The sequence below is a fragment of the Euprymna scolopes genome, chromosome 36 (assembly GCF_053919585.1).
Source record: "Euprymna scolopes isolate OS-2025 chromosome 36, ASM5391958v1, whole genome shotgun sequence".
NCBI classification, from domain to species: domain Eukaryota; kingdom Metazoa; phylum Mollusca; class Cephalopoda; order Sepiida; family Sepiolidae; genus Euprymna; species Euprymna scolopes.
The window spans coordinates 94,683,010-94,709,998 of NC_136517.1; the positions used below are offsets into that span (position 1 = coordinate 94,683,010).

The following is a 26,989-nucleotide window of genomic DNA, read 5'->3' on the forward strand; positions in this document are numbered from 1 at the left end:
AGAGAGAGACAGACAGACAGAGAGATAGATAGATAGATAGATAGAATGCTTTATACCAAATTAATGGTTAAATATGGTTTGTGCTAATTTCTGTATTAAAATAATAATCCTAACTATTATATAAAATGCAAAATGTGTGTTTGTATGTCCCCCAAAACCTTTTGACAGACACAACGAAAACTATTGTCATCGGCATTGGACTGGGTCGAAACTGGTACCATCTTAAAGGGCAATGCTTCAGATGCATAATACGTGAAAATTAGAAAAAAATTCATTAAATAATAATCCCTATCTGTGCATTGAAAAAGATATAATACTTTATACACTGCACCTTATCATAACAAAGATCCATACAAAATTTCAGCCAGATTGGCCCAGTAGTTTCTGAGAAAACGTCTAGAGTAAATGTGGTATTGTGGGGACTATCAAACAAACTAAAAAGTCTACTAGTATATATATGTATATATATATATATATGTATATATAGTATATATATATATATATATATAGTGACCACCAATCGATCAAAAACTGCTTTTTCTAAAACTAATTAAAATTTATTAAAATCCGTTATTTCTAAACAACTTTTCATTTCACCAGAAAAATGAAATCCTGAAGTTTATTATGTTAAAAGCAGAATAATATAATACTTTTCCATAATTTTTAATAGAATTTTAGGTTTTAAATTTTTCAAAAAAAAAAAGCGGCTTTCAAAATTGTAAAATGATTCGATGATTTCCGGATTCTCTGTAAATATTCAAAACTGACACCATAAGAAGTGAAATCCGTCAGGTATTAACCTTTTGAATTTTTTTTCTAATTTCATCTTTAAAATTTTCATTTTGATGTTGAAAAGGTTTTACATCTAAAAAGGGGGGGAAAAAAATGGTTACCTGTGCAAAACACGAATTGGTGTCTTTTGTAGAAGAACAAGATCCTGAAAGACAAACGGAAATTCATCAGAAAATATTTGGAAACATTTTTGTAGGAAATTTTAAATACTAAGACAAGATTTTTTTTTTTTTATTAAAATGATAAAAAAAAGCAGTTTTTCATAATCCTAACTTTGTTAAGTAATAGCCGGGCAACGCCGGGTAGAAGGCATTTATTCAGTTATCTGTTTATCTATCTGTCTAATTGTCTATCTAGCAAAGTAAACAATAGATTGAATCATGGGAAATGATAATTCAGCGAGCATGCAGGTGCAGAAAGGGTCGAAGCGCCATGTTGTGACATGTATCAAACTTAGTTGACTGATCAGTTTGCACTGGAAAGTATGCAAACAGGAACCAGATCCGACGTGTCAGAGGTTCTGGTTTGAATAAACTGAGTTAATTTTAGTGAGTTAGATTTTGAGATGCCAAAGAGACAATATGGGTTAAACCGGCTCCCCATAAGGGGGGGGGGGCGACCATTTCCAAATGGATGCAGAGAAACCACAAGCCAAACATCGTTATTCACTCCAGTACTGCTGTGATAAAATGCCTGGGAGTGAATAAAAATATATCTAAAAACATTCACTCATCTTGTGTTTGTCTTGAAAGTATCTTTGTTAACAGAACCAGCTCCCCAAGATGTAGGCGAATCCCCACAGAAGAAGGTACCAACAGAAGACAGGTATGTCGTCATGTTTTTTTTCGTATTATATGTTCTGACACACATGCACCAACACTTAGAGATCAGACAATCACGGACCGTAAAAGAGAGTTAAACAAAGACTAAACAATTAAAAGAAATACACAAACAGATAATCAAGCGACAGGCCATTCTAACAGATATAGAGAGGAAAAAGAGAATGAAACAATTGTTCGTTCAAAATGAGATTTATTTATGACCAAATTAAATACATGCTTTCTTCACTCCTCCCACCACTCTCATCATCCCTCAAAAATTCCCTGCCTTCCTTGAATCTCTTATGCCACTCAAAAACTAATGCTCAATTCATGCAAGATGGTCCAAAAGCAGCCTGAAGCATTCCATACATTTCTGTGTCATTTTTTCCAAGTTTAAAACAAAATTTTATTGCATAACATTCTTCTAAAATGTCCTCATGTTCAGATTGCATTTTTAAAATTCACCGACTGTGACAATTGGGCTTCAGTAGGGTGTATGTTCAGATTGCATTTTTAAAATTCACCGACTGTGACAATTGGGCTTCAGTAGGGTGTATGTTCAGATTGCATTTTTAAAATTCACCGACTGTGACAATTGGGCTTCAGTAGGGTGTATGTTCAGATTGCATTTTTAAAATTCACCGACTGTGACAATTGGGCTTCAGTAGGGTGTATGTTCAGATTGCATTTTTAAAATTCACCGACTGTGACAATTGGGCTTCAGTAGGGTGTATGTTCAGATTGCATTTTTAAAATTCACCGACTGTGACAATTGACACTAAGAGACTAGACGAGTACGCCGTTAAGACAAACTTATACACTAGACGTTCACGGTCCATTAAACAGACAGATAAACAAATTGCTAAACAAGCCGTTAAATAAAGAGAATTCATACCCAGTTAAATAAGAACAAGACCATCTATTCATCGATATATGACATAACCTCCCCGATGAAAACACAAAACTAAAAAAAAAAAAATCTTTATAATGTACCGGTCACAGAACAAAAAAAGGCATATTCCAAAAATCACTTAAATTGATCAAGTAGATTTTATTTTATGTAAAAAAAATAATTTTTAAATGATTTTAAGTGATTAATTTGAAACAGCATTAAAAGGCTAATTTCGCAAGTTTAAATTATTGTGGAGTTATCGTCTGCGCTTGTTTTTTTCAAGATGGCAACACAAAACAGCCGCTTTTTGCTTTGCTATAAAATTTGATTTTCTTAGTTAAAAAAAAAAGAACTACTTAATCAATTTACGTGACTTTTGGAATATGACATCTTCGTTCCTTGACAGGTACGTACATCATAAAGATTTTTATGTATTCTTTCTTTTTTTAAATAAGTGTTATTCTGAATAAGCACTCAGCTATGTCTATAGCACCATTTCATCTGCAACTGTATTTTTCCGGTTGTTCCCGTTATAGCGGCCGAGCAAATCTGAGAGACTTTGTGGAAGCTGTGGGTCGGTAAATGCAGAAGTACCGCACAATTGATCGAGTTAAATTGAATTTCATTTTAGGTTTAAGAAACCAAAAAACAATAAAATCTCTATCTCTACATTTATATAAATTATTATTGTGTGTGTGTTCCCTATGGACTCCTAAATGGCTGAGCCAATTTTTATGAAATTTCACACAAAGGCATTTTATCTGCCTGGTAGTGTTCTTATATAGGTTTTCGCATCAGAATGTCTTCGATAAGTATCGATAATCAAAAAAAAATCCCAACATACAAAATCAACAGCAAGTTCTTGGATATTACAGGGGCACATTCGAAATGAATATTTCAAGCACAATTGCACCATGATACTTGATGTTTTCAATTTAAACTTAAATTCAAGCCATTATTCACCGCACAAACAGTAATGTTAGGCATATAGAATCACCAGCAGGTTCTTTGATATGACAGGGGCGCATTCGAAATGAATGTTGTTTATAGCACAATTAAAGCATGATACTTGACTTTTGCATTTTAAACTTTAATTCAAGCCATTATATATATAAAATAAGTTTATAAAACAGTAGGTTCTCTACAGTGCAATGTAGACTACAATGTATTGTGGACTAAGTCACTGTAAGAAGGCATGTGAAGCTTCCTCTTGGTGCACCACGATGGGTCCCTAAGTAGAGCAGACAATCAATTTGATTGAAAAATGGGGGATTTCACCGATTTTAATAACAATGAAAATATGGGAGTGTGAAACATTTGCTGATCATCATTCAATCCGGGCAACGTCGGGTCTCCCTGCTAATTTTTTAATTTTTTTTTTTTTTTTTATTACATTTTCACCCGAAAGAAAGCACATTGCCATTTTGATGTAGGGGGCTACTATCAGGGACATGAGCTACTGGGATACTATGTAGGGAGTTGGGCAGCAAGATGTCGGTTCACGTTACACTTGAACTTCTGCATGTCAGTACAGTTGGGGAAACAGGGACCCGGAAGGGAATTCCAAAGTCTAGCGGTTCTGGGGAAGAAACTACTGGAGTAGAAGGCTTTCTTACATTTAAGGATCTCTACTGTGAAGGGGTGGGATTTAGCTGCTTGTCGGGTTTGTCGAGGGTATTTACGTCGTGGGGGCACAAGCGTTTGCAGTTCGTCAGAGCATTCGCCATTAAAATACTTATAGAACAGGCAGTATGTACATAATTGTAATGATTGTTACAAAAAAGTTTTTAAAAAATGTGAAAATCTCTTTACTTTGAAAGTTGCTAATGTGTCAAGGTTCTCTTGGGATAAACAGCTTTCAGACCAACAAATCGCTGAATAACTTTTCGTTTTTTCAATCTCACCCTCTTTCAGATTTGTAATTTCGTCTCTGAAAAATTTAAACAAAAATCAAATCAAAACAAATTCACAAATAATTCATGGATTCTTACATTTTATTTTTTTTTTGCACGAAAAACCTTTCATATAAAAATTCAAGAAAATAAATGGACAATCTCATTCCAATGTTGACAAAATATTAAAAGTTTAATAACAAATCATATTTCAATCTTAACAAAATATTAAGTTTAATAACAAATCTTATTTCAATGTTAACAAAATATTAAGTTTAATAACAAATCTTATTTCAATATTAACAAAATATTAAGTTTAATAACAAATCTTATTTCAATATTAACAAAATATTAAGTTTAATAACAAATCTTATTTCAATATTAACAAAATATTAAGTTTAATAACAAATCTTATTTCAATGTTAACAAAATATTAAGTTTAATAACAAATCTTATTTCAATATTAACAAAATATTAAGTTTAATAACAAATCTTATTTCAATGTTAACAAAATATTAAGTTTAATAACAAATCTTATTTCAATGTTAACAAAATATTAAGTTTAATAACAAATCTTATTTCAATATTAACAAAATATTAAGTTTAATAACAATCTCATTTCAATATTAACAAAATATTAAGTTTAATAACAATCCCATTTCAATGTTAACAAAATATTAAGTTTAATAACAAATCTTATTTCAATGTTAACAAAATATTAAGTTTAATAACAAATCTTATTTCAATGTTAACAAAATATTAAGTTTAATAACAAATCTTATTTCAATATTAACAAAATATTAAGTTTAATAACAAATCTTATTTCAATGTTAACAAAATATTAAGTTTAATAACAAATCTTATTTCAATGTTAACAAAATATTAAGTTTAATAACAAATCTCATTTCAATATTAACAAAATATTAAGTTTAATAACAAATCTTATTTCAATGTTAACAAAATATTAAGTTTAATAACAAATCTTATTTCAATGTTAACAAAATATTGAGTTTAATAACAAATCTTATTTCAATGTTAACAAAATATTGAGTTTAATAACAAATCTTATTTCAATATTAACAAAATATTGAGTTTAATAACAAATCTTATTTCAATATTAACAAAATATTAAGTTTAATAACAAATCTTATTTCAATGTTAACAAAATATTAAGTTTAATAACAAATCTTATTTCAATATTAACAAAATATTAAGTTTAATAACAAATCTTATTTCAATATTAACAAAATATTAAGTTTAATAACAAATCTTATTTCAATGTTAACAAAATATTAAGTTTAATAACAAATCTTATTTCAATGTTAACAAAATATTAAGTTTAATAACAAATCTTATTTCAATGTTAACAAAATATTAAGTTTAATAACAAATCTTATTTCAATGTTAACAAAATATTAAGTTTAATAACAAATCTTATTTCAATATTAACAAAATATTAAGTTTAATAACAAATCTTATTTCAATATTAACAAAATATTAAGTTTAATAACAATCCCATTTCAATGTTAACAAAATATTAAGTTTAATAACAAATCTTATTTCAATGTTAACAAAATATTAAGTTTAATAACAAATCTTATTTCAATGTTAACAAAATATTGAGTTTAATAACAAATCTTATTTCAATATTAACAAAATATTAAGTTTAATAACAAATCTTATTTCAATATTAACAAAATATTAAGTTTAATAACAAATCTTATTTCAATGTTAACAAAATATTAAGTTTAATAACAAATCTTATTTCAATGTTAACAAAATATTAAGTTTAATAACAAATCTTATTTCAATGTTAACAAAATATTAAGTTTAATAACAAATATTATTCCAATATTAACAAAATATTAAGTTTAATAACAAATCTTATTTCAATGTTAACAAAATATTAAGTTTAATAACAATCTTATTTCAATGTTAACAAAATATTAAGTTTAATAACAAATCTTATTTCAATATTAACAAAATATTAAGTTTAATAACAAATCTTATTTCAATATTAACAAAATATTAAGTTTAATAACAAATCTTATTTCAATATTAACAAAATATTAAGTTTAATAACAAATCTCATTTCAATGTTAACAAAATATTAAGTTTAATAACAAATCTTATTTCAATGTTAACAAAATATTAAGTTTAATAACAAATCTTATTTCAATGTTAACAAAATATTGAGTTTAATAACAAATCTTATTTCTATGTTAACAAAATATTGAGTTTAATAACAAATCTTATTTCAATATTAACAAAATATTGAGTTTAATAACAAATCTTATTTCAATATTAACAAAATATTAAGTTTAATAACAAATCTTATTTCAATGTTAACAAAATATTAAGTTTAATAACAAATCTTATTTCAATATTAACAAAATATTAAGTTTAATAACAAATCTTATTTCAATATTAACAAAATATTAAGTTTAATAACAAATCTTATTTCAATGTTAACAAAATATTAAGTTTAATAACAAATCTTATTTCAATGTTAACAAAATATTAAGTTTAATAACAAATCTTATTTCAATGTTAACAAAATATTAAGTTTAATAACAAATCTTATTTCAATGTTAACAAAATATTAAGTTTAATAACAAATCTTATTTCAATATTAACAAAATATTAAGTTTAATAACAAATCTTATTTCAATATTAACAAAATATTAAGTTTAATAACAATCCCATTTCAATGTTAACAAAATATTAAGTTTAATAACAAATCTTATTTCAATGTTAACAAAATATTAAGTTTAATAACAAATCTTATTTCAATGTTAACAAAATATTGAGTTTAATAACAAATCTTATTTCAATATTAACAAAATATTAAGTTTAATAACAAATCTTATTTCAATATTAACAAAATATTAAGTTTAATAACAAATCTTATTTCAATGTTAACAAAATATTAAGTTTAATAACAAATCTTATTTCAATGTTAACAAAATATTAAGTTTAATAACAAATTTTATTTCAATGTTAACAAAATATTAAGTTTAATAACAAATATTATTCCAATATTAACAAAATATTAAGTTTAATAACAAATCTTATTTCAATGTTAACAAAATATTAAGTTTAATAACAATCTTATTTCAATGTTAACAAAATATTAAGTTTAATAACAAATCTTATTTCAATATTAACAAAATATTGAGTTTAATAACAAATCTTATTTCAATGTTAACAAAATATTAAGTTTAATAACAAATCTTATTTCAATATTAACAAAATATTAAGTTTAATAACAATCCCATTTCAATGTTAACAAAATATTAAGTTTAATAACAATCCCATTTCAATGTTAACAAAATATTAAGTTTAATAACAAATCTTATTTCAATGTTAACAAAATATTAAGTTTAATAACAAATCTTATTTCAATGTTAACAAAATATTAAGTTTAATAACAAATCTTATTTCAATGTTAACAAAATATTAAGTTTAATAACAAATCTTATTTCAATATTAACAAAATATTAAGTTTAATAACAAATCTTATTTCAATATTAACAAAATATTAAGTTTAATAACAATCCCATTTCAATGTTAACAAAATATTAAGTTTAATAACAAATCTTATTTCAATGTTAACAAAATATTAAGTTTAATAACAAATCTTATTTCAATGTTAACAAAATATTAAGTTTAATAACAAATCTTATTTCAATGTTAACAAAATATTAAGTTTAATAACAAATCTTATTTCAATGTTAACAAAATATTAAGTTTAATAACAAATCTTATTTCAATGTTAACAAAATATTAAGTTTAATAACAAATCTTATTTCAATGTTAACAAAATATTAAGTTTAATAACAACTCCCATTTCAATGTTAACAAAATATTAAGTTTAATAACAAATCTTATTTCAATGTTAACAAAATATTAAGTTTAATAACAAATCCCATTTCAATGTTAACAAAATATTAAGTTTAATAACAAATCTTATTTCAATGTTAACAAAATATTAAGTTTAATAACAAATATTATTCCAATATTAACAAAATATTAAGTTTAATAACAAATCTTATTTCAATGTTAACAAAATATTGAGTTTAATAACAAATCTTATTTCAATGTTAACAAAATATTAAGTTTAATAACAAATCTTATTTCAATGTTAACAAAATATTAAGTTTAATAACAAATCTTATTTCAATGTTAACAAAATATTAAGTTTAATAACAAATCTTATTTCAATGTTAACAAAATATTAAGTTTAATAACAAATCTTATTTCAATGTTAACAAAATATTAAGTTTAATAACAAATCTTATTTCAATATTAACAAAATATTAAGTTTAATAACAAATCTTATTTCAATGTTAACAAAATATTAAGTTTAATAACAATCCCATTTCAATGTTAACAAAATATTAAGTTTAATAACAAATCTTATTTCAATGTTAACAAAATATTAAGTTTAATAACAAATCTTATTTCAATGTTAACAAAATATTAAGTTTAATAACAAATCTTATTTCAATATTAACAAAATATTAAGTTTAATAACAAATCTTATTTCAATGTTAACAAAATATTAAGTTTAATAACAATCCCATTTCAATGTTAACAAAATATTAAGTTTAATAACAAATCTTATTTCAATGTTAACAAAATATTAAGTTTAATAACAAATCTTATTTCAATGTTAACAAAATATTAAGTTTAATAACAATCCCATTTCAATGTTAACAAAATATTAAGTTTAATAACAAATCTTATTTCAATGTTAACAAAATATTAAGTTTAATAACAAATCTTATTTCAATGTTAACAAAATATTAAGTTTAATAACAAATCTTATTTCAATGTTAACAAAATATTAAGTTTAATAACAAATCTTATTTCAATGTTAACAAAATATTAAGTTTAATAACAAATCTTATTTCAATGTTAACAAAATATTAAGTTTAATAACAAATCTTATTTCAATGTTAACAAAATATTAAGTTTAATAACAAATCTTATTTCAATGTTAACAAAATATTAAGTTTAATAACAAATCTTATTTCAATATTAACAAAATATTAAGTTTAATAACAAATCTTATTTCAATGTTAACAAAATATTAAGTTTAATAACAATCCCATTTCAATGTTAACAAAATATTAAGTTTAATAACAAATCTTATTTCAATGTTAACAAAATATTAAGTTTAATAACAAATCTTATTTCAATGTTAACAAAATATTAAGTTTAATAACAAATCTTATTTCAATATTAACAAAATATTAAGTTTAATAACAAATCTTATTTCAATGTTAACAAAATATTAAGTTTAATAACAATCCCATTTCAATGTTAACAAAATATTAAGTTTAATAACAAATCTTATTTCAATGTTAACAAAATATTAAGTTTAATAACAAATCTTATTTCAATGTTAACAAAATATTAAGTTTAATAACAATCCCATTTCAATGTTAACAAAATATTAAGTTTAATAACAAATCTTATTTCAATGTTAACAAAATATTAAGTTTAATAACAAATCTTATTTCAATGTTAACAAAATATTAAGTTTAATAACAAATCTTATTTCAATGTTAACAAAATATTAAGTTTAATAACAAATCTTATTTCAATGTTAACAAAATATTAAGTTTAATAACAAATCTTATTTCAATGTTAACAAAATATTAAGTTTAATAACAAATCTTATTTCAATATTAACAAAATATTAAGTTTAATAACAAATCTTATTTCAATGTTAACAAAATATTAAGTTTAATAACAATCCCATTTCAATGTTAACAAAATATTAAGTTTAATAACAAATCTTATTTCAATGTTAACAAAATATTAAGTTTAATAACAAATCTTATTTCAATGTTAACAAAATATTAAGTTTAATAACAATCCCATTTCAATGTTAACAAAATATTAAGTTTAATAACAAATCTTATTTCAATGTTAACAAAATATTAAGTTTAATAACAAATCTTATTTCAATATTAACAAAATATTAAGTTTAATAACAATCCCATTTCAATGTTAACAAAATATTAAGTTTAATAACAAATCTTATTTCAATGTTAGCAAAATATTAAGTTTAATAACAAATCTTATTTCAATGTTAACAAAATATTGAGTTTAATAACAAATCTTATTTCAATGTTAACAAAATATTAAGTTTAATAACAAATCTTATTTCAATATTAACAAAATATTAAGTTTAATAACAATCCCATTTCAATGTTAACAAAATATTAAGTTTAATAACAAATCTTATTTCAATATTAACAAAATATTAAGTTTAATAACAATCCCATTTCAATGTTAACAAAATATTAAGTTTAATAACAAATCTTATTTCAATGTTAACAAAATATTAAGTTTAATAACAAATCTTATTTCAATGTTAACAAAATATTAAGTTTAATAACAAATCTTATTTCAATGTTAACAAAATATTAAGTTTAATAACAAATCTTATTTCAATATTAACAAAATATTAAGTTTAATAACAAATCTTATTTCAATGTTAACAAAATATTAAGTTTAATAACAAATCTTATTTCAATGTTAACAAAATATTAAGTTTAATAACAAATATTATTCCAATATTAACAAAATATTAAGTTTAATAACAAATCTTATTTCAATGTTAACAAAATATTAAGTTTAATAACAAATATTATTCCAATATTAACAAAATATTAAGTTTAATAACAAATCTTATTTCAATGTTAACAAAATATTAAGTTTAATAACAAATCTTATTTCAATGTTAACAAAATATTAAGTTTAATAACAAATCTTATTTCAATATTAACAAAATATTAAGTTTAATAACAAATCTTATTTCAATGTTAACAAAATATTAAGTTTAATAACAAATCTTATTTCAATGTTAACAAAATATTAAGTTTAATAACAAATCTTATTTCAATATTAACAAAATATTGAGTTTAATAACAAATCTTATTTCAATGTTAACAAAATATTAAGTTTAATAACAAATCTTATTTCAATGTTAACAAAATATTAAGTTTAATAACAATCTCATTTTACTCACCGGAAAATTAAAGTTTCAAAAACACAAACCCCAATCCCATCGCCGCAATGTTGCATTCCTGTGTCTGTTTTACAAATATTTTAATAGAATGTGCTGTGATGAATTTATAGCACTTATATCCACTTGATGTAAATAGTCCCAACAAACAAAATCTCACCCCTTCACAGTAAAGATCCCTAGATACTGGAAACCCTTCTAAGTTTTTTTCCGTTGGACAACTAGACTTTGGAATTTATTCCTTGTTTCCTGACTATGCCAACATGCAGAAATTTAAATATACTGAGGACAGATATCTCACTGCTCAACGCTCTACATAGTCGGCTGCAGACATGGTTTTAAATAGTAGTCTCTTATGTCCAGGTGTTAATATGCTTTGTTTAGAAAGAATAAAAGAAAAACAAAATTAATTAAAAAATACATTTTTTTTTTTTAAATATTGCATTTTTTTCACTTTCTCTATAAAGCAAATCACTTTTAGATGATTTGAAGCAATTAACGTGAAACAATTAGCATTAGAAGGCATATTTTGCAAGTTTGAATCATTGTGGAGTTATCTTCCCTTGTTTTGTTTTTAAGATCCTGAAGCAAAACAGCCTCTTTTTGCGTTTTCGTAAAATCCCACCCCTTCACTGTAGATGTTATGTAATCGCTAGGCAACGCCGGGTAAGAAGCATTTATTCAATTATCGGTTTATCTATTTATCTAATTGTCTATCGATCTCGTTCAACAAATTGAATTGTGGGAAACAATAAGTTGAGCGAGAATTGCAGGTGCAGAAAGGGTCAAAGGTCATGTTGTGACATGTATCAAATTAGGTTGGTTGGTTGGTTGGATGTTTTTGTTTTACGGCATATCAACCCTTTTCGGGTTATTTAATGCCGAATCCAAAGATTTTGAAGAAAAATTTTTTTTAATAGAATATATTTGTTGTTTTCACGTCGGTTTCTATTCAACCCATAGTTGGGACCCTAACAGGTACTACCACTCCGGGTCAGAGTGGACCTGGGAGCAATGGTAATTAAAGGGTGGCTCCACACTCCCCAAAGCCCGCAAGCTGGGGCCTCACCACTGGATATAGTTTAAGGTCATATCCAGGACTCCCATTGAGGGACTTTTACCCTCTGCAGGGGGGCAGTCGGCGTATTCTAATGCCCCACCGACAGGGCCTCAAATTAGGTGACTGATCAAGTTGCACCAGAAGGTATGCAAACGGGAACCATATCTGACATGTCAAGGGTTTTGGTTTAGTGAGTTGGGTTCAGAATTTTAAAAAGACAAGATGCGTTAAAAAACAAGTCTCCCCATAAAGGGGCAACGGTTTCCAAATGGAACCACAAGCTAAGGATTACCATTCACTCCAGTCTGCTGTGACGAAAACGCCTGAAGAGTGAATAAAAAATATATAAAAACAACCATTCGTCTTGGGTTCCCATTTACCACAAGTATTGTTGTATTGTTGCATTGTTGTATTGTTGCATTGTTGTATTGTTGCATTGTTGCATTGTTGTATTGTTGCATTGTTGTATTGTTGTAGTGTTGCATTTTTGTATTGTTGCATTGTTGTATTGTTGCATTGTTGCATTGTTGTATTGTTGCATTGTTGTATTGTTGTATTGTTGCATTGTTGCATTGTTGTATTGTTGTATTGTTGCATTGTTGCATTGTTGTATTGTTGCATTGTTGTATTGTTGCATTGTTGTATTGTTGTATTGTTGTAGCAGAACCAGCTTCACCAAGACGTTGGTGAAGAAGGCATCAGCAGAAGACAGCTATGACGTCATGTATATTTGTATTATTGTAATGTTATGACCCTTTAGGCTGTGATCATAGCGTAGTATCTGTGTTAACTGTGGGCCAAGGGTCAAAACATCATTATTATTATTATTATTATTAATTGATTATTATTATTATTATTAATTGATTATTATTATTATTATTATTATTATTATTATTAATTGATTTGAGTGACGGCTGGTCACTGGATCAATTATTATGATTAGAAAAATAAACAATTGGGAAAAAAATGAATGACATACAATATAATAAAATGGCAAAAGGAATGTGAAAATATAAAATAAATGCAAACATTATTTTTTCGTTTGCATAAACAAATAACTAGATTGAGGCTGAAATAGGTTGGTCCGAGACACGTAACAATGTGACGTAAAGAAACATGTGATGTATGTAGATTTGGGGAGATTCTAGTCAGTCGTTAGCCGGACATCAGAGAAAACGGAAGACTCAAGATGACGTGAGAAGCGGCATCACTTCCGACAACCAAGATGTAAAGAGCGTGTAATCACTGAAAAATGCCGGCCAGATCACGAGAAAAAATGTCCATAAATAATTTACGCATGTGTTGCGTTTATTTACATCTCTTAAAAAAGAACGGTTGTCTACAACTGTTTCGATACGTCCACGTCAATCATTTCCTGTTAGAAATGTTGCATAAATGTTAAAATATACACACTAGACGATCAACTAAATGATACGGCGAATATACATACACGCATTTACACGTACATGATTATATAGATAAAGAGAAAACTTGAAAGCCTACTTGGAGAGAACTTGAAAGCCTACTTGGAGAGAACTTGAAAGCCTACTTGGAGAGAACTTGAAAGCCTACTTGGAGAGAACTTGAAAGCCTACTTGGAGAGAACTTGAAAGCCTACTTGGAGAGAACCTGAATGCCTACTTGGAGAGAACTTCAATGCCTACTAGACACTGTCCTTGAATGTCTAAGGTCTCTCTGTACAGGGGTTTGTCAGAACAACCTGCCATGAGGATACTTATCCCATAGACGTAAAACCCTGATCAAATATTCAAAATTACGTAGTATTCGCTGCCTAAATAAGATCTCCTCACTATGGCTAACCCTAATTAGCTTTTACGAGGAATGGTGCACCTTCTCCAAGTGATGTTACCTCAAGTAATAGAACGAAGCTGGATACTCCACCAGACTAGATAAATTCTTGTCCTGGAATTCAGTAAGACCAAGAGACCAAAACAAAAGATACACTACAACGCATGAAAATGGTTAATTGGGGAAAGGAAAATTATGTTCTCAATTTCTTTACTAACTCAGTGTTTGAGAAATAAAAAACTTAAATGGAACATTCGAATATCTATGTATCTCGTATAAAGTTCAAGTGTTAGCTCCAGGTCGTGGGCCCCTTGATTTCTGAGAACTTCGACTGAAGTAAAATAAAACAAAAAAAAAAATAAAATATAAAACCCAACTATTCAATGTGTACGTCGTTATGGAATATTTTCACATACAACATATGTCACGTTTTATAACATATATCTCCCACGTGACGATATAACATTATATGTTCTGACACACGCATATCTAGAGACTAGACGAGCACAACTGTTAAGAAAGGCATTTAGAAATTAGACGGTCACGGCCTGATAAATATGACGATCAAATAAAGAAGTTAAATGAGCAGACACCTAAGTAGATAAGCAACTGACTTTTCTCATTCCATTAAATAACAGAGATCCCTAGATGCCGGAAAGCCAGTTATAAAGAGTAGCCCCTTATGTCCAGGTGTCAATATGCCTTGCTTGGGGAGAATAAGAGAAAAAAAAAAAAAAAAAAAATTGAAATAAAATTGTTTTTTAAATATTGCATTTTTTTCACTTTCTCTATAAAGGAAATCACTTTTAGATAATTTTAAGCAATTAATGTGAAACAATTAGCATTATAAGGCTGATTTTGCAAGTTTTAATTATTGTAGAGTTATCTTCCCTTATTTTTTTTTTTAAGATGGTGACACAAAACAGCTTCTTTTCGCTTTGTCATAAAATTTGATTTTCCTAGTTAATAAAAACTACTTGATAAATTTACACGATTTTTGGAATATTGCGTACTTGTTTGCGTAATTGTTTATTTTATTTTTTTTTTTTTAACTTTCTATAGTTTCAATTCAACAATGCTAAAAAAAAATAATGGAAATATAAATTTCTCTTCTTAGATATTTAAATTTTAATATTTTGTTTCATAAAATAAAATCGTCAAATTTTAATATTTTGTTTTATAAAATAAGATCATCAAATTTTAATATTTTGTTTTATAAAATAAAATAGTCAAATTTTAATATTTTGTTTTATAAAATAAAATAGTCAAATTTTAATATTTTGTTTTATAAAATAAAATAGTCAAATTTTAATATTTTGTTTTATAAAATAAGATCATCAAATTTTAATATTTTGTTTTATAAAATAAAATAGTCAAATTTTAATATTTTGCTTTATAAAATAAAATAGTCAAATTTTAATATTTTGTTTTATAAAATAGTCAAATTTTAATATTTTGTTTCATAAAATAAAATCGTCAAATTTTAATATTTTGTTTTATAAAATAAAATCGTCAAATTTTAATATTTTGTTTTATAAAATAGTCAAATTTTAATATTTTGTTTTATAAAATAGTCAAATTTTAATATTTTGTTTTATAAGATAAGATCATCAAATTTAAATATTTTGTTTTATAAAATAAAATAGTCAAATTTTAATATTTTGTTTTATAAAATAAAATCGTCAAATTTTAATATTTTGTTTTATAAAATAAAATAGTCAAATTTTAATATTTTGTTTTATAAAATAAAATAGTCAAATTTTAATATTTTGTTTTATAAAATAAAATCGTCAAATTTTAATATTTTGTTTTATAAAATAAAATAGTCAAATTTTAATATTTTGTTTTATAAAATAAAATAGTCAAATTTTAATATTTTGTTTTATAAAATAAAATAGTCAAATTTTAATATTTTGTTTTATAAAATAAAATAGTCAAATTTTAATATTTTGTTTTATAAAATAAAATAGTCAAATTTTAATATTTTGTTTTATAAAATAGTCAAATTTTAATATTTTGTTTTATAAAATAGTCAAATTTTAATATTTTGTTTTATAAGATAAGATCATCAAATTTTAATATTTTGTTTTATAAAATAAAATAGTCAAATTTTAATATTTTGTTTTATAAAATAAAATCGTCAAATTTTAATATTTTGTTTTATAAAATAAAATAGTCAAATTTTAATATTTTGTTTTATAAAATAAAATAGTCAAATTTTAATATTTTGTTTTATAAAATAAAATCGTCAAATTTTAATATTTTGTTTTATAAAATAAAATAGTCAAATTTTAATATTTTGTTTTATAAAATAAAATAGTCAAATTTTAATATTTTGTTTTATAAAATAAAATAGTCAAATTTTAATATTTTGTTTTATAAAATAAAATCGTCAAATTTTAATATTTTGTTTTATAAAATAAAATAGTCAAATTTTAATATTTTGTTTTATAAAATAAAATCGTCAAATTTTAATATTTTGTTTTATAAAATAAAATAGTCAAATTTTAATATTTTGTTTTATAAAATAAAATAGTCAAATTTTAATATTTTGTTTTATAAAATAGTCAAATTTTAATATTTTGTTTTATAAAATAGTCAAATTTTAATATTTTGTTTTATAAGATAAGATCATCAAATTTTAATATTTTGTTTTATAAAATAAAATAGTCAAATTTTAATATTTTGTTTTATAAAATAAAATCGTCAAATTTTAATATTTTGTTTTATAAAATAAAATAGTCAAATTTTAATATTTTGTTTTATAAAATAAAATAGTCAAATTTTAATATTTTGTTTTATAAAATAAAATCGTCAAATTTTAATATTTTGTTTTATAAAATAAAATAGTCAAATTTTAATATTTTGTTTTATAAAATAAAATAGTCAAATTTTAATATTTTGTTTTATAAAATAAAATCGTCAAATTTTAATATTTTGTTTTATAAAATAAAATAGTCAAATTTTAATATTTTGTTTTATAAAATAAAATAGTCAAATTTTAATATTTTGTTTTATAAAATAAAATAGTCAAATTTTAATATTTTGTTTTATAAAATAAAATCGTCAAATTTTAATATTTTGTTTTATAAAATAAAATAGTCAAATTTTAATATTTTGTTTTATAAAATAAAATAGTCAAATTTTAATATTTTGTTTTATAAAATAAAATAGTCAAATCTTAATATTTTGTTTTATAAAATAAAATAGTCAAATTTTAATATTTTGTTTTATAAAATAAAATAGTCAAATTTTAATATTTTGTTTTATAAAATAAAATAGTCAAATTTTAATATTTTGTTTTATAAAATAAAATCGTCAAATTTTAATATTTTGTTTTATAAAATAAAATCGTCAAATTTTAATATTTTGTTTTATAAAATAAAATAGTCAAATTTTAATATTTTGTTTTATAAAATAAAATAGTCAAATTTTAATATTTTGTTTTATAAAATAAAATAGTCAAATTTTAATATTTTGTTTTATAAAATAAAATAGTCAAATTTTAATATTTTGTTTTATAAAATAAAATCGTCAAATTTTAATATTTTGTTTTATAAAATAAAATAGTCAAATTTTAATATTTTGTTTTATAAAATAAAATAGTCAAATTTTAATATTTTGTTTTATAAAATAGTCAAATTTTAATATTTTGTTTTATAAAATAGTCAAATTTTAATATTTTGTTTTATAAGATAAGATCATCAAATTTTAATATTTTGTTTTATAAAATAAAATAGTCAAATTTTAATATTTTGTTTTATAAAATAAAATCGTCAAATTTTAATATTTTGTTTTATAAAATAAAATAGTCAAATTTTAATATTTTGTTTTATAAAATAAAATAGTCAAATTTTAATATTTTGTTTTATAAAATAAAATCGTCAAATTTTAATATTTTGTTTTATAAAATAAAATAGTCAAATTTTAATATTTTGTTTTATAAAATAAAATAGTCAAATTTTAATATTTTGTTTTATAAAATAAAATAGTCAAATTTTAATATTTTGTTTTATAAAATAAAATCGTCAAATTTTAATATTTTGTTTTATAAAATAAAATAGTCAAATTTTAATATTTTGTTTTATAAAATAAAATCGTCAAATTTTAATATTTTGTTTTATAAAATAAAATAGTCAAATTTTAATATTTTGTTTTATAAAATAAAATAGTCAAATTTTAATATTTTGTTTTATAAAATAGTCAAATTTTAATATTTTGTTTTATAAAATAGTCAAATTTTAATATTTTGTTTTATAAGATAAGATCATCAAATTTTAATATTTTGTTTTATAAAATAAAATAGTCAAATTTTAATTTTTTGTTTTATAAAATAAAATCGTCAAATTTTAATATTTTGTTTTATAAAATAAAATAGTCAAATTTTAATATTTTGTTTTATAAAATAAAATAGTCAAATTTTAATATTTTGTTTTATAAAATAAAATCGTCAAATTTTAATATTTTGTTTTATAAAATAAAATAGTCAAATTTTAATATTTTGTTTTATAAAATAAAATAGTCAAATTTTAATATTTTGTTTTATAAAATAAAATAGTCAAATTTTAATATTTTGTTTTATAAAATAAAATCGTCAAATTTTAATATTTTGTTTTATAAAATAAAATAGTCAAATTTTAATATTTTGTTTTATAAAATAAAATAGTCAAATTTTAATATTTTGTTTTATAAAATAAAATAGTCAAATTTTAATATTTTGTTTTATAAAATAAAATCGTCAAATTTTAATATTTTGTTTTATAAAATAAAATAGTCAAATTTTAATATTTTGTTTTATAAAATAAAATAGTCAAATTTTAATATTTTGTTTTATAAAATAAAATAGTCAAATTTTAATATTTTGTTTTATAAAATAAAATAGTCAAATTTTAATATTTTGTTTTATAAAATAAAATAGTCAAATTTTAATATTTTGTTTTATAAAATAAAATAGTCAAATTTTAATATTTTGTTTTATAAAATAAAATAGTCAAATTTTAATATTTTGTTTTATAAAATAAAATAGTCAAATTTTAATATTTTGTTTTATAAAATAAAATAGTCAAATTTTAATATTTTGTTTTATAAAATAAAATCGTCAAATTTTAATATTTTGTTTTATAAAATAAAATAGTCAAATTTTAATATTTTGTTTTATAAAATAAAATAGTCAAATTTTAATATTTTGTTTTATAAAATAAAATAGTCAAATTTTAATATTTTGTTTTATAAAATAAAATAGTCAAATTTTAATATTTTGTTTTATAAAATAAAATAGTCAAATTTTAATATTTTGTGTTATAAAATAAAATAGTCAAATTTTAATATTTTGTTTTATAAAATAAAATAGTCAAATTTTAATATTTTGTTTTATAAGATAAGATCATCAAATTTTAATATTTTGTTTTATAAAATAAAATCGTCAAATTTTAATATTTTGTTTTATAAGATAAGATCATCAAATTTTAATATTTTGTTTTATAAAATAAAATAGTCAAATTTTAATATTTTGTTTTATAAGATAAGATCATCAAATTTTAATATTTTGTTTTATAAAATAAAATAGTCAAATTTTAATATTTTGTTTTATAAAATAAAATCGTCAAATTTTAATATTTTGTTTTATAAAATAAAATCGTCAAATTTTAATATTTTGTTTTATAAAATAAAATCGTCACCTTTCCTGAAAGTGGAAAATCTGCATTTTGTTATACGGAGACAGGACAAAAAGTCTGCCCCCCAAAAAATGTCTGGTTGCGTGTACGAAATTAGATATGTCTCATATACCATATGCAGCCAAGCATTTTCTCTTGACCAGACTTCCTATCCTGTCTCCACATAGCAATTTACTTAAAATAACTCCCGTGCGAGTGATGAGGCCATCAATGTATGCCATTGTTTTCTCTCTGAAACCCGATCCGATTCGTCCCTAAAGTTTCTTCCCATTGCGATCAAATTTCCCACGATTCATTTTTTTACAAACACTTGCTCCAGATCAGAGAAAAGAGAATTGGAGAGAACTTGGTCGTTTACGTGCTACCATAGATAGTAGTGTCATCAGCATAAATGTCTACAAATGATCTTAAGCTATGATTTGGAAGATCATTAATGTAGATCAGGAAGAAAGTTGGGCCCAGGATGGACCCCTGAGGGACTCCAGCATTAATACTGTGAGCTTCTGATTTCTGCCCATCAACCACTACTCTTATGAATCTATCGGAGAGAAATGATTTAATAATTTTTCCATCAGGTGTCCATTGGAGCATTTGATTGGCAATTCCCTCTGGGGCTAATCTTAGGGTAGGAGCGAGCTAGCCCAGACACCATTTGCAAATTATTGATAAAACCACCTGTTGGTTAGTTTGATCTCTGACTTCTTACTTGATAGTTCGATCGCTCTATTAGATCTGTAGACTCTTTCTAGCTGGGACATTGCGGTCATAAAATATTAATTCATAACCCGCAGATTTTCAACTTTTTTCACAAGGCAGTCACTACGACGTTTTTTTATTTCTCCATTGCGACGAGTGAGTAGAGTCAAAGACAATGGAGAAATTGATCTCTCAAATTTGCTAACAAGCTGTTTTTTTGTTTTTTTTTTTATTTCACTCAATCTTCACCCAGGTAAATTAATGTTTTTCAACCACAACTGAAACATCCCTTCGCAAATTTCACCTACACACCCAATGTGACAAAGCTGCTTTACAGTGCATGACTTTTAGTCATATATCGTTTACTCGGGCATGTGTCCACCTGTAGGTGACCTTTGCAGGTGTTTCTACATCAAATCACCAGATATTTAATTTCTAACCAGGTAAATATCTCTGTTAATCAGCTGAGTGTCATTTCTTCTAGCCAGGTGTTATACCTGGTACACCAGATCAAATATTCAACAAGGGAAGAAAATTTAAAAAAAAAAATATTTTTCTTGAAAAACAATTCGTTACGACTCAAAACGCAAACACTTTTTGATTCCTTTTTTTTTATACACTCAATTTCTGAATTAATTTTTCTCACCTTGAAACAGATTGAAGGTCACGGATAAAGATATCTTTGGTGCTAGAGTTAATTTCCTAAAAAGAAAAAAAAAAAAAAATTATATCATTATATAAGCCAGAGGTTCTCAAACAGAGGTAAATTTACCCTTGAGTGTAAAAAAAAGTATAAAGTCGATGATAATTAATTGAAGCACCTGATATTTTAAAAATAATGATGTCTTTTTGGATCGTGTCACGTCTAAATGAAACGTAATACAAATTAACTACATTTTCGATGTAGACAAGTTTTTATTTTCTTTATTTTTGTGATATAAATGCATTATACCGAATTTGCCTACATTTGTATATATAGTGTCCTGGCAGGCCAGATTTAGTTTTGCTGCTTTGGGATGAATTTTGCTTAGTTCTTTTTTTTGTTTTGGCTTGCTTGTCTCCCCTGCGAGGTCACTAATAGTATTTTGAAAAATAATATATATGCCGCTCTCCATTAAAGGGGGTACCAGATTGGTCAATGGGAAAATTATTCCCAACAAGCATTTGGGTAAAAATGCACTTTCGTATAAATACTTGAGTTCATTCAAGAAAGTATCGCTGGCGGAGACAAATAAAGACATCTACGTAAAAGTGATACATTTAGTAGTCCGGCGAGGTTAGCCGCGTGGTAGAGGTTTAGGGTTCTTATCACGAGGTGCCAATTTCGAATCTCGCTAGATTCAGCCACTCTGGTGGGTCGTAGATGACGAAACACGTGTCAGTGGATAATTGTATTTTGAAAAATAATATATATATGTATATATATATATATCTTATTTATAGTATTCAGAATTTTACTGGGTTTATATAATTGAAAATTCGACAATCGTTTCTATACCAATAAGTTTTAAGTCAAAATAAGATGTCTTAAACTGTAAGCTACAAAATTATCATATTTCATAATTGAGCATTCATATATTGTTTTAACAAAATCAAGACACCAAGGAATAAATTGATAGCAACAAATTGTGTATTTAATCGTTAGTTACAATTGTTTCAAGACTATTCGGACAAATTCAAACATTATGTCGTTTGAAAATTTTCACAAGAACAGACTTTCATCAGACTTGTTGAATAAAAACACTTTAACAGTGAAGAGTATGGAGTCCATTTTCCTTATATCGAAAAATATTTTACCTGCATCTCATCCTCCCAAAGTTATATATATATATATATATATAAGTAGGTTGTAGTTTGCTTGAAGCATTGTTGAAGAAAATTATAAGGTAAAATTAAAAGCCAAGAACAATGCGAGATTTTTTTTTTTTTTTTTTTATATAGAGTAAAATTAAATGCAAACAAAAGAAATAAAGTTCTTTTTTTTGTTGTTTGTTTTTTCTTTTTCACACAAATTTTAACTCTAAACAACAGTAATTTTTTTTTTTCTGTTGTATTCAATGGTGATATAAATCTCAAAAAAAAAAAGAACTTTATTTCTTTTGTTTGCATTTAATTTTACTCTATATAAAAAAAAAAATCTCGCATTGTTCTTGGCTTTTAATTTTACCTTATAATATATATATATATATATATATATATATATATAACAAGCCGCTTAAATATGATATTTTGATTAATGCAGATTTCGTATTTATCATAATATTATATTGGACTCGATATATAGTAATGATTTAAAAAGTAAAAAAAAATGACTTGTGCGCCACTACCAAGAATCAAAACCAAAACGTTTAGATTAAGATTTACTTTTTCCTTTGACCCGAACTATGAAGACACGTTTGCTGCAAGGCTAAAAATTTAAAACATGAACCAATAGCTATTAGGTGACACAAGCATATTTGTAATGCCGTCGTTCAACCTTCACCTGACAAATTTCATTTTTTTTTAATTTTCACTTTTGTACCGATTTTCCCTAGCAACCCAGATATAAAGTTTTGCATGGGTCCAAATACCCTATATATGAAGTTCCATATCTGTAGGCCAAAAACTGACAGGCGTTTGGTAGGCAAAATTTTTTTAAACAGATATATATATGCATACATAAATATTTATAGAAAGGGGCTTGTGTTTACTATAATCTTTTTACGCAAATATTACGCAAGTATAAATCATAGAATATCTGCATGAATATAATTACACGTAATAGTTAACTAAAGATGATCATCCCATAAGAAAACCGATAAAAACTAATAGGGAAATTAATTAAAATGAATGTTTAAAAGAATATGCAAATTAGCTAGATCTTTTGCAGATGGAGGAAATTCCACGATCATATATAACAAAGTTGTATTTTCTTTTTAAATAAATAGAAAAAAAGGTTTTTAATATGAATAGCAATACACAAAAAAAGGAAAAACGAATTTATAGGAGTACAGATTTTTATACAAAACCTAAAGTTTTAAACAATAAAAAAAATTATTTTTTTATCTTGTTTTTCTGTCACTTTATGAAGGTTCACGGCTCTATGGACAAATTCATCTTAAGTTGACCTTTGACAACTAAATATTTTCATTTACTAAGCAAATAGAAAAGTTACTAGCTAAACCCATATGATTTTTGGAATATGACATTTTCGTTCCATGATGAGTATGTAGTAGGAGTGTGCAATAAGTAATGCCCCTGGACCCACTTCCAGTTGTCTGATCTAGCTGAAATTTTGCATGTGCAATGATTTATATCTCTACGGGTTATGTGGCAGATTACAGCTCTGAACTAATTGTGGTTTCTGTTTTACAGGTGTTTGAACTGAGTCAGGTGTGAAATGGAGCCTGTTGAATGTTGAGCAGTGATCCGGTTTTTGTATTTGAAAGGATGTGCACCACAGGAGACTTTTGATGAAATAAAAGAAACTTACTTATGCTCCATCATATGACCTTGTAAAACGCTGGCATTGTGAAACACTAGAGGATGACCTCCAATCTGTAGTGGAATGGGGACAAAAATGGATGGTCACGTTCAATAATGCCAAGACTAAACTAGTTTCCTTCAATAATTACAAGAAACCTTCTCTACCACCAATGCAATGGCCAACGACTCTTTATCTGAGAGTACATCTTTCAAACTCCTTGGCCTAACATTCACAGGAAACATGAGTTTCCTATGGGGAAAGATACATGAGTTTCCTATATGGGAAAGATACATTGAAAGCATTGCCAGGGCCGCTACAAAGAAGGTACGCTCTCTCTACCGTGCTAGAAAACTACTAACACCTGAAAGTATCTTGTACCTCTATAAGGCCACTATTCGCCCATGTATGGAGTATTGTTGTCATATTTGGGTTGGTGCATCTGCTACTAGTCTCTCGCTCCTAGACAAGGTTTAAAAGAGAGTCGCCAATCTGATCGGCCCTGAACTGGCATCTAAGCTTCAGCCTCTGTCCCATCGACGAAACGTTGCATCCCTCTGCCTGTTCTACAAGTATTTTAATGGAGAATGCTCTGACGAACTGCAAGCACTTGTGCCCCCATGACGTAAACACCCTCGACATACCCAACAGGCAGCTAAATCCCAACCCCACACAGTAGAGATCCTTAGATGTAAAAGATATTTCTACTCCAGTAGTTTCTTCCCCAGAACCGCTAGACTTTGGAATTCCACTCCAGGTCCCTGCTTCCTCAACTGTACTGACGTGCAGAAGTTCAAGTGTAACGTGAATAGACACCTTGCTGCCCAAATAGTACCCCAGTAGATGTTGCCCCTGATAGTAGCCCCCTACACCAAAGTAACAATGTGCCTTGTTTGGGGTGAAAATGTAATAAAAAAAAAATAAAAAATAAATAAATAAATAAATAAAATAAAAAAATAAAAACTACTCGATCAAATTAAGTGAAATTTTTTTTGGAGATCTCCATGTCAAAATGGATACGTACAATATGACTTTTTTTTTTATATTTTCATTTTTTAATGTCTTGATCACACTGTTACAAGTACCAAAAGTACAAAATGTCTTTTCAACTTTTATTTAAAAAGTTGAAAAGACATTTTTCATTCAGTAATTAGCTTTGGACAATTGTCGGTGAAAAACACAATCACCAAAAGATAAGCATTTTATTATCTCTAGTTGCCACAGAATATTCCGAACGGTCTGTTCTATTATACAGTTGTGAGTGGGTGACAATCACCAATAGCACAACTGAAACTTGGTTCCTGAGGAGAATTCTGAAAATATCGTAGACAGAAAAGAAAACAAACCAGGAGGTATTAGAAATGGCAAACATAGAAAGGAATAGAACAGATTAGCTTGACGGGAAAGATGATGGGTAGAAGAAGCAGAGAACAACAGCAAGAAACATGTTGACAGTCTGAACACCTGGGCAACATCAAAAATGATGAGCAACAATGAATTCATGAATGCCTCGAGAGAGAGATAGATGGAGAACCATAGCCATCAATACCTGTACTAGGCAGAACACAACTTGATGATGATGATGACTGCCCCACTGAGAAGGAGGATGTATGTGTCCCAGCGTATGTTTTTGTATTGCCACGTAGTAAATGAACGGTCTTTATATGTGTAATCAATCTCTTATATCCACTTATAAAAAAAACATTACAATAATTTTTTTTTAACCATGTTATTTTATAAAATAAAAAAAAATTTTTTTTTTTCCACAGGAATCACCACTTATCAAGGCCCGGAGGCCAGGCGAGGATAAAGGTTCTATTTTATAAAGATAAAATCATGTTATTTAAAAAAAACAAACCTCTTGCATTTGTACAAAATCTTCCGGCTGGAAATTCGATTTTTTGGGGTTGACAAGTTCAATGACAAATGGCCGACCTAGAATCAAAAAAAGAAATGTTTCAGATAAAACAAGAAAAAAAAAAAACAGCAAGGGACAATAAACTAAAATTGAGTTTTGCTAAAAAAAGAGAGATCCTAGCATTCGAATTATAACAAGGAGGGGGGGGGGATTATTTTCTGAAAACTTTGAAAATCTTAGCCCAATTTAGTAAAACTCAATTCAATAATAATTAATTTTCTACCTTATCGTTTTTCACAATTTTTGGATATGTTCATTACTGTGACATGCCATTGATTTTACTTGAAATTCAGTTTTCGACTTTTTAATTTAATTCTAATAATAAAAAGAAGCACCAAAACTTAATCATTTTTTTCTTTGCTGATGAAATTTGATTCAGAAAAAAAAAACAAAAAAAACATGCTAATATGACATCTTAGGTGACAATAAATTATTGAAAAACAATTATGAATTGAAATTGTATTACATTGTCCAGAAAGTCTCTAGGATTTAAAAAAAAATACAGGTTTCTGAAGGCTGTTAAACAAGCCTGCAAATTGTTTACTTAAATCACAGAAGAAACTTTGCATTTTCCATTGCTGACAAAATTTTTTGAATTATTTATTTGCATATACTCTTACAAGAAAATGTATTGCAACAAATTTAATGTTCAGGTAAGTATGCTTTTTTTTTTTTTTCAAAAAACTGGGAAACAATAGCAAAAGTCACATCGATTTTTGGTGAGGAGGAGTATGTGACTTTGTTATTATGGTCTTCATGTATATTCTTAGCGCAGATAAGTGCCCCACGGATATGAGAATAATAAAAAAAAAAAAACATATTCAAATATAAAAATATTAGTAAAACGTGGAAACAACTGCTTGTGTAGTAAATAGAACTGAACCTTTTTTGAGATGAGCATAAAAATGTCTGTCCCTAATGAAGCGGTA

General features: G+C 24.9%; 1 protein-coding gene across 1 annotated transcript in view; it reads right to left on the reverse strand.

The window, feature by feature from the left end:
- Positions 1 to 26,989, reverse strand: part of LOC145260685 (tRNA pseudouridine synthase Pus10-like) — a 91,371-nt gene that overhangs the window by 12,580 nt on the left and 51,802 nt on the right. The window contains exons 13-16 of the mRNA XM_080119070.1: positions 26,001 to 26,077; positions 21,326 to 21,381; positions 4,318 to 4,435; positions 894 to 937 (exon numbers count right to left, since the gene is read on the reverse strand). Of these exons, the coding sequence (XP_079975196.1) occupies positions 894 to 937; positions 4,318 to 4,435; positions 21,326 to 21,381; positions 26,001 to 26,077 (295 nt within the window). The remainder of the gene's footprint in view (positions 1 to 893; positions 938 to 4,317; positions 4,436 to 21,325; positions 21,382 to 26,000; positions 26,078 to 26,989) is intronic.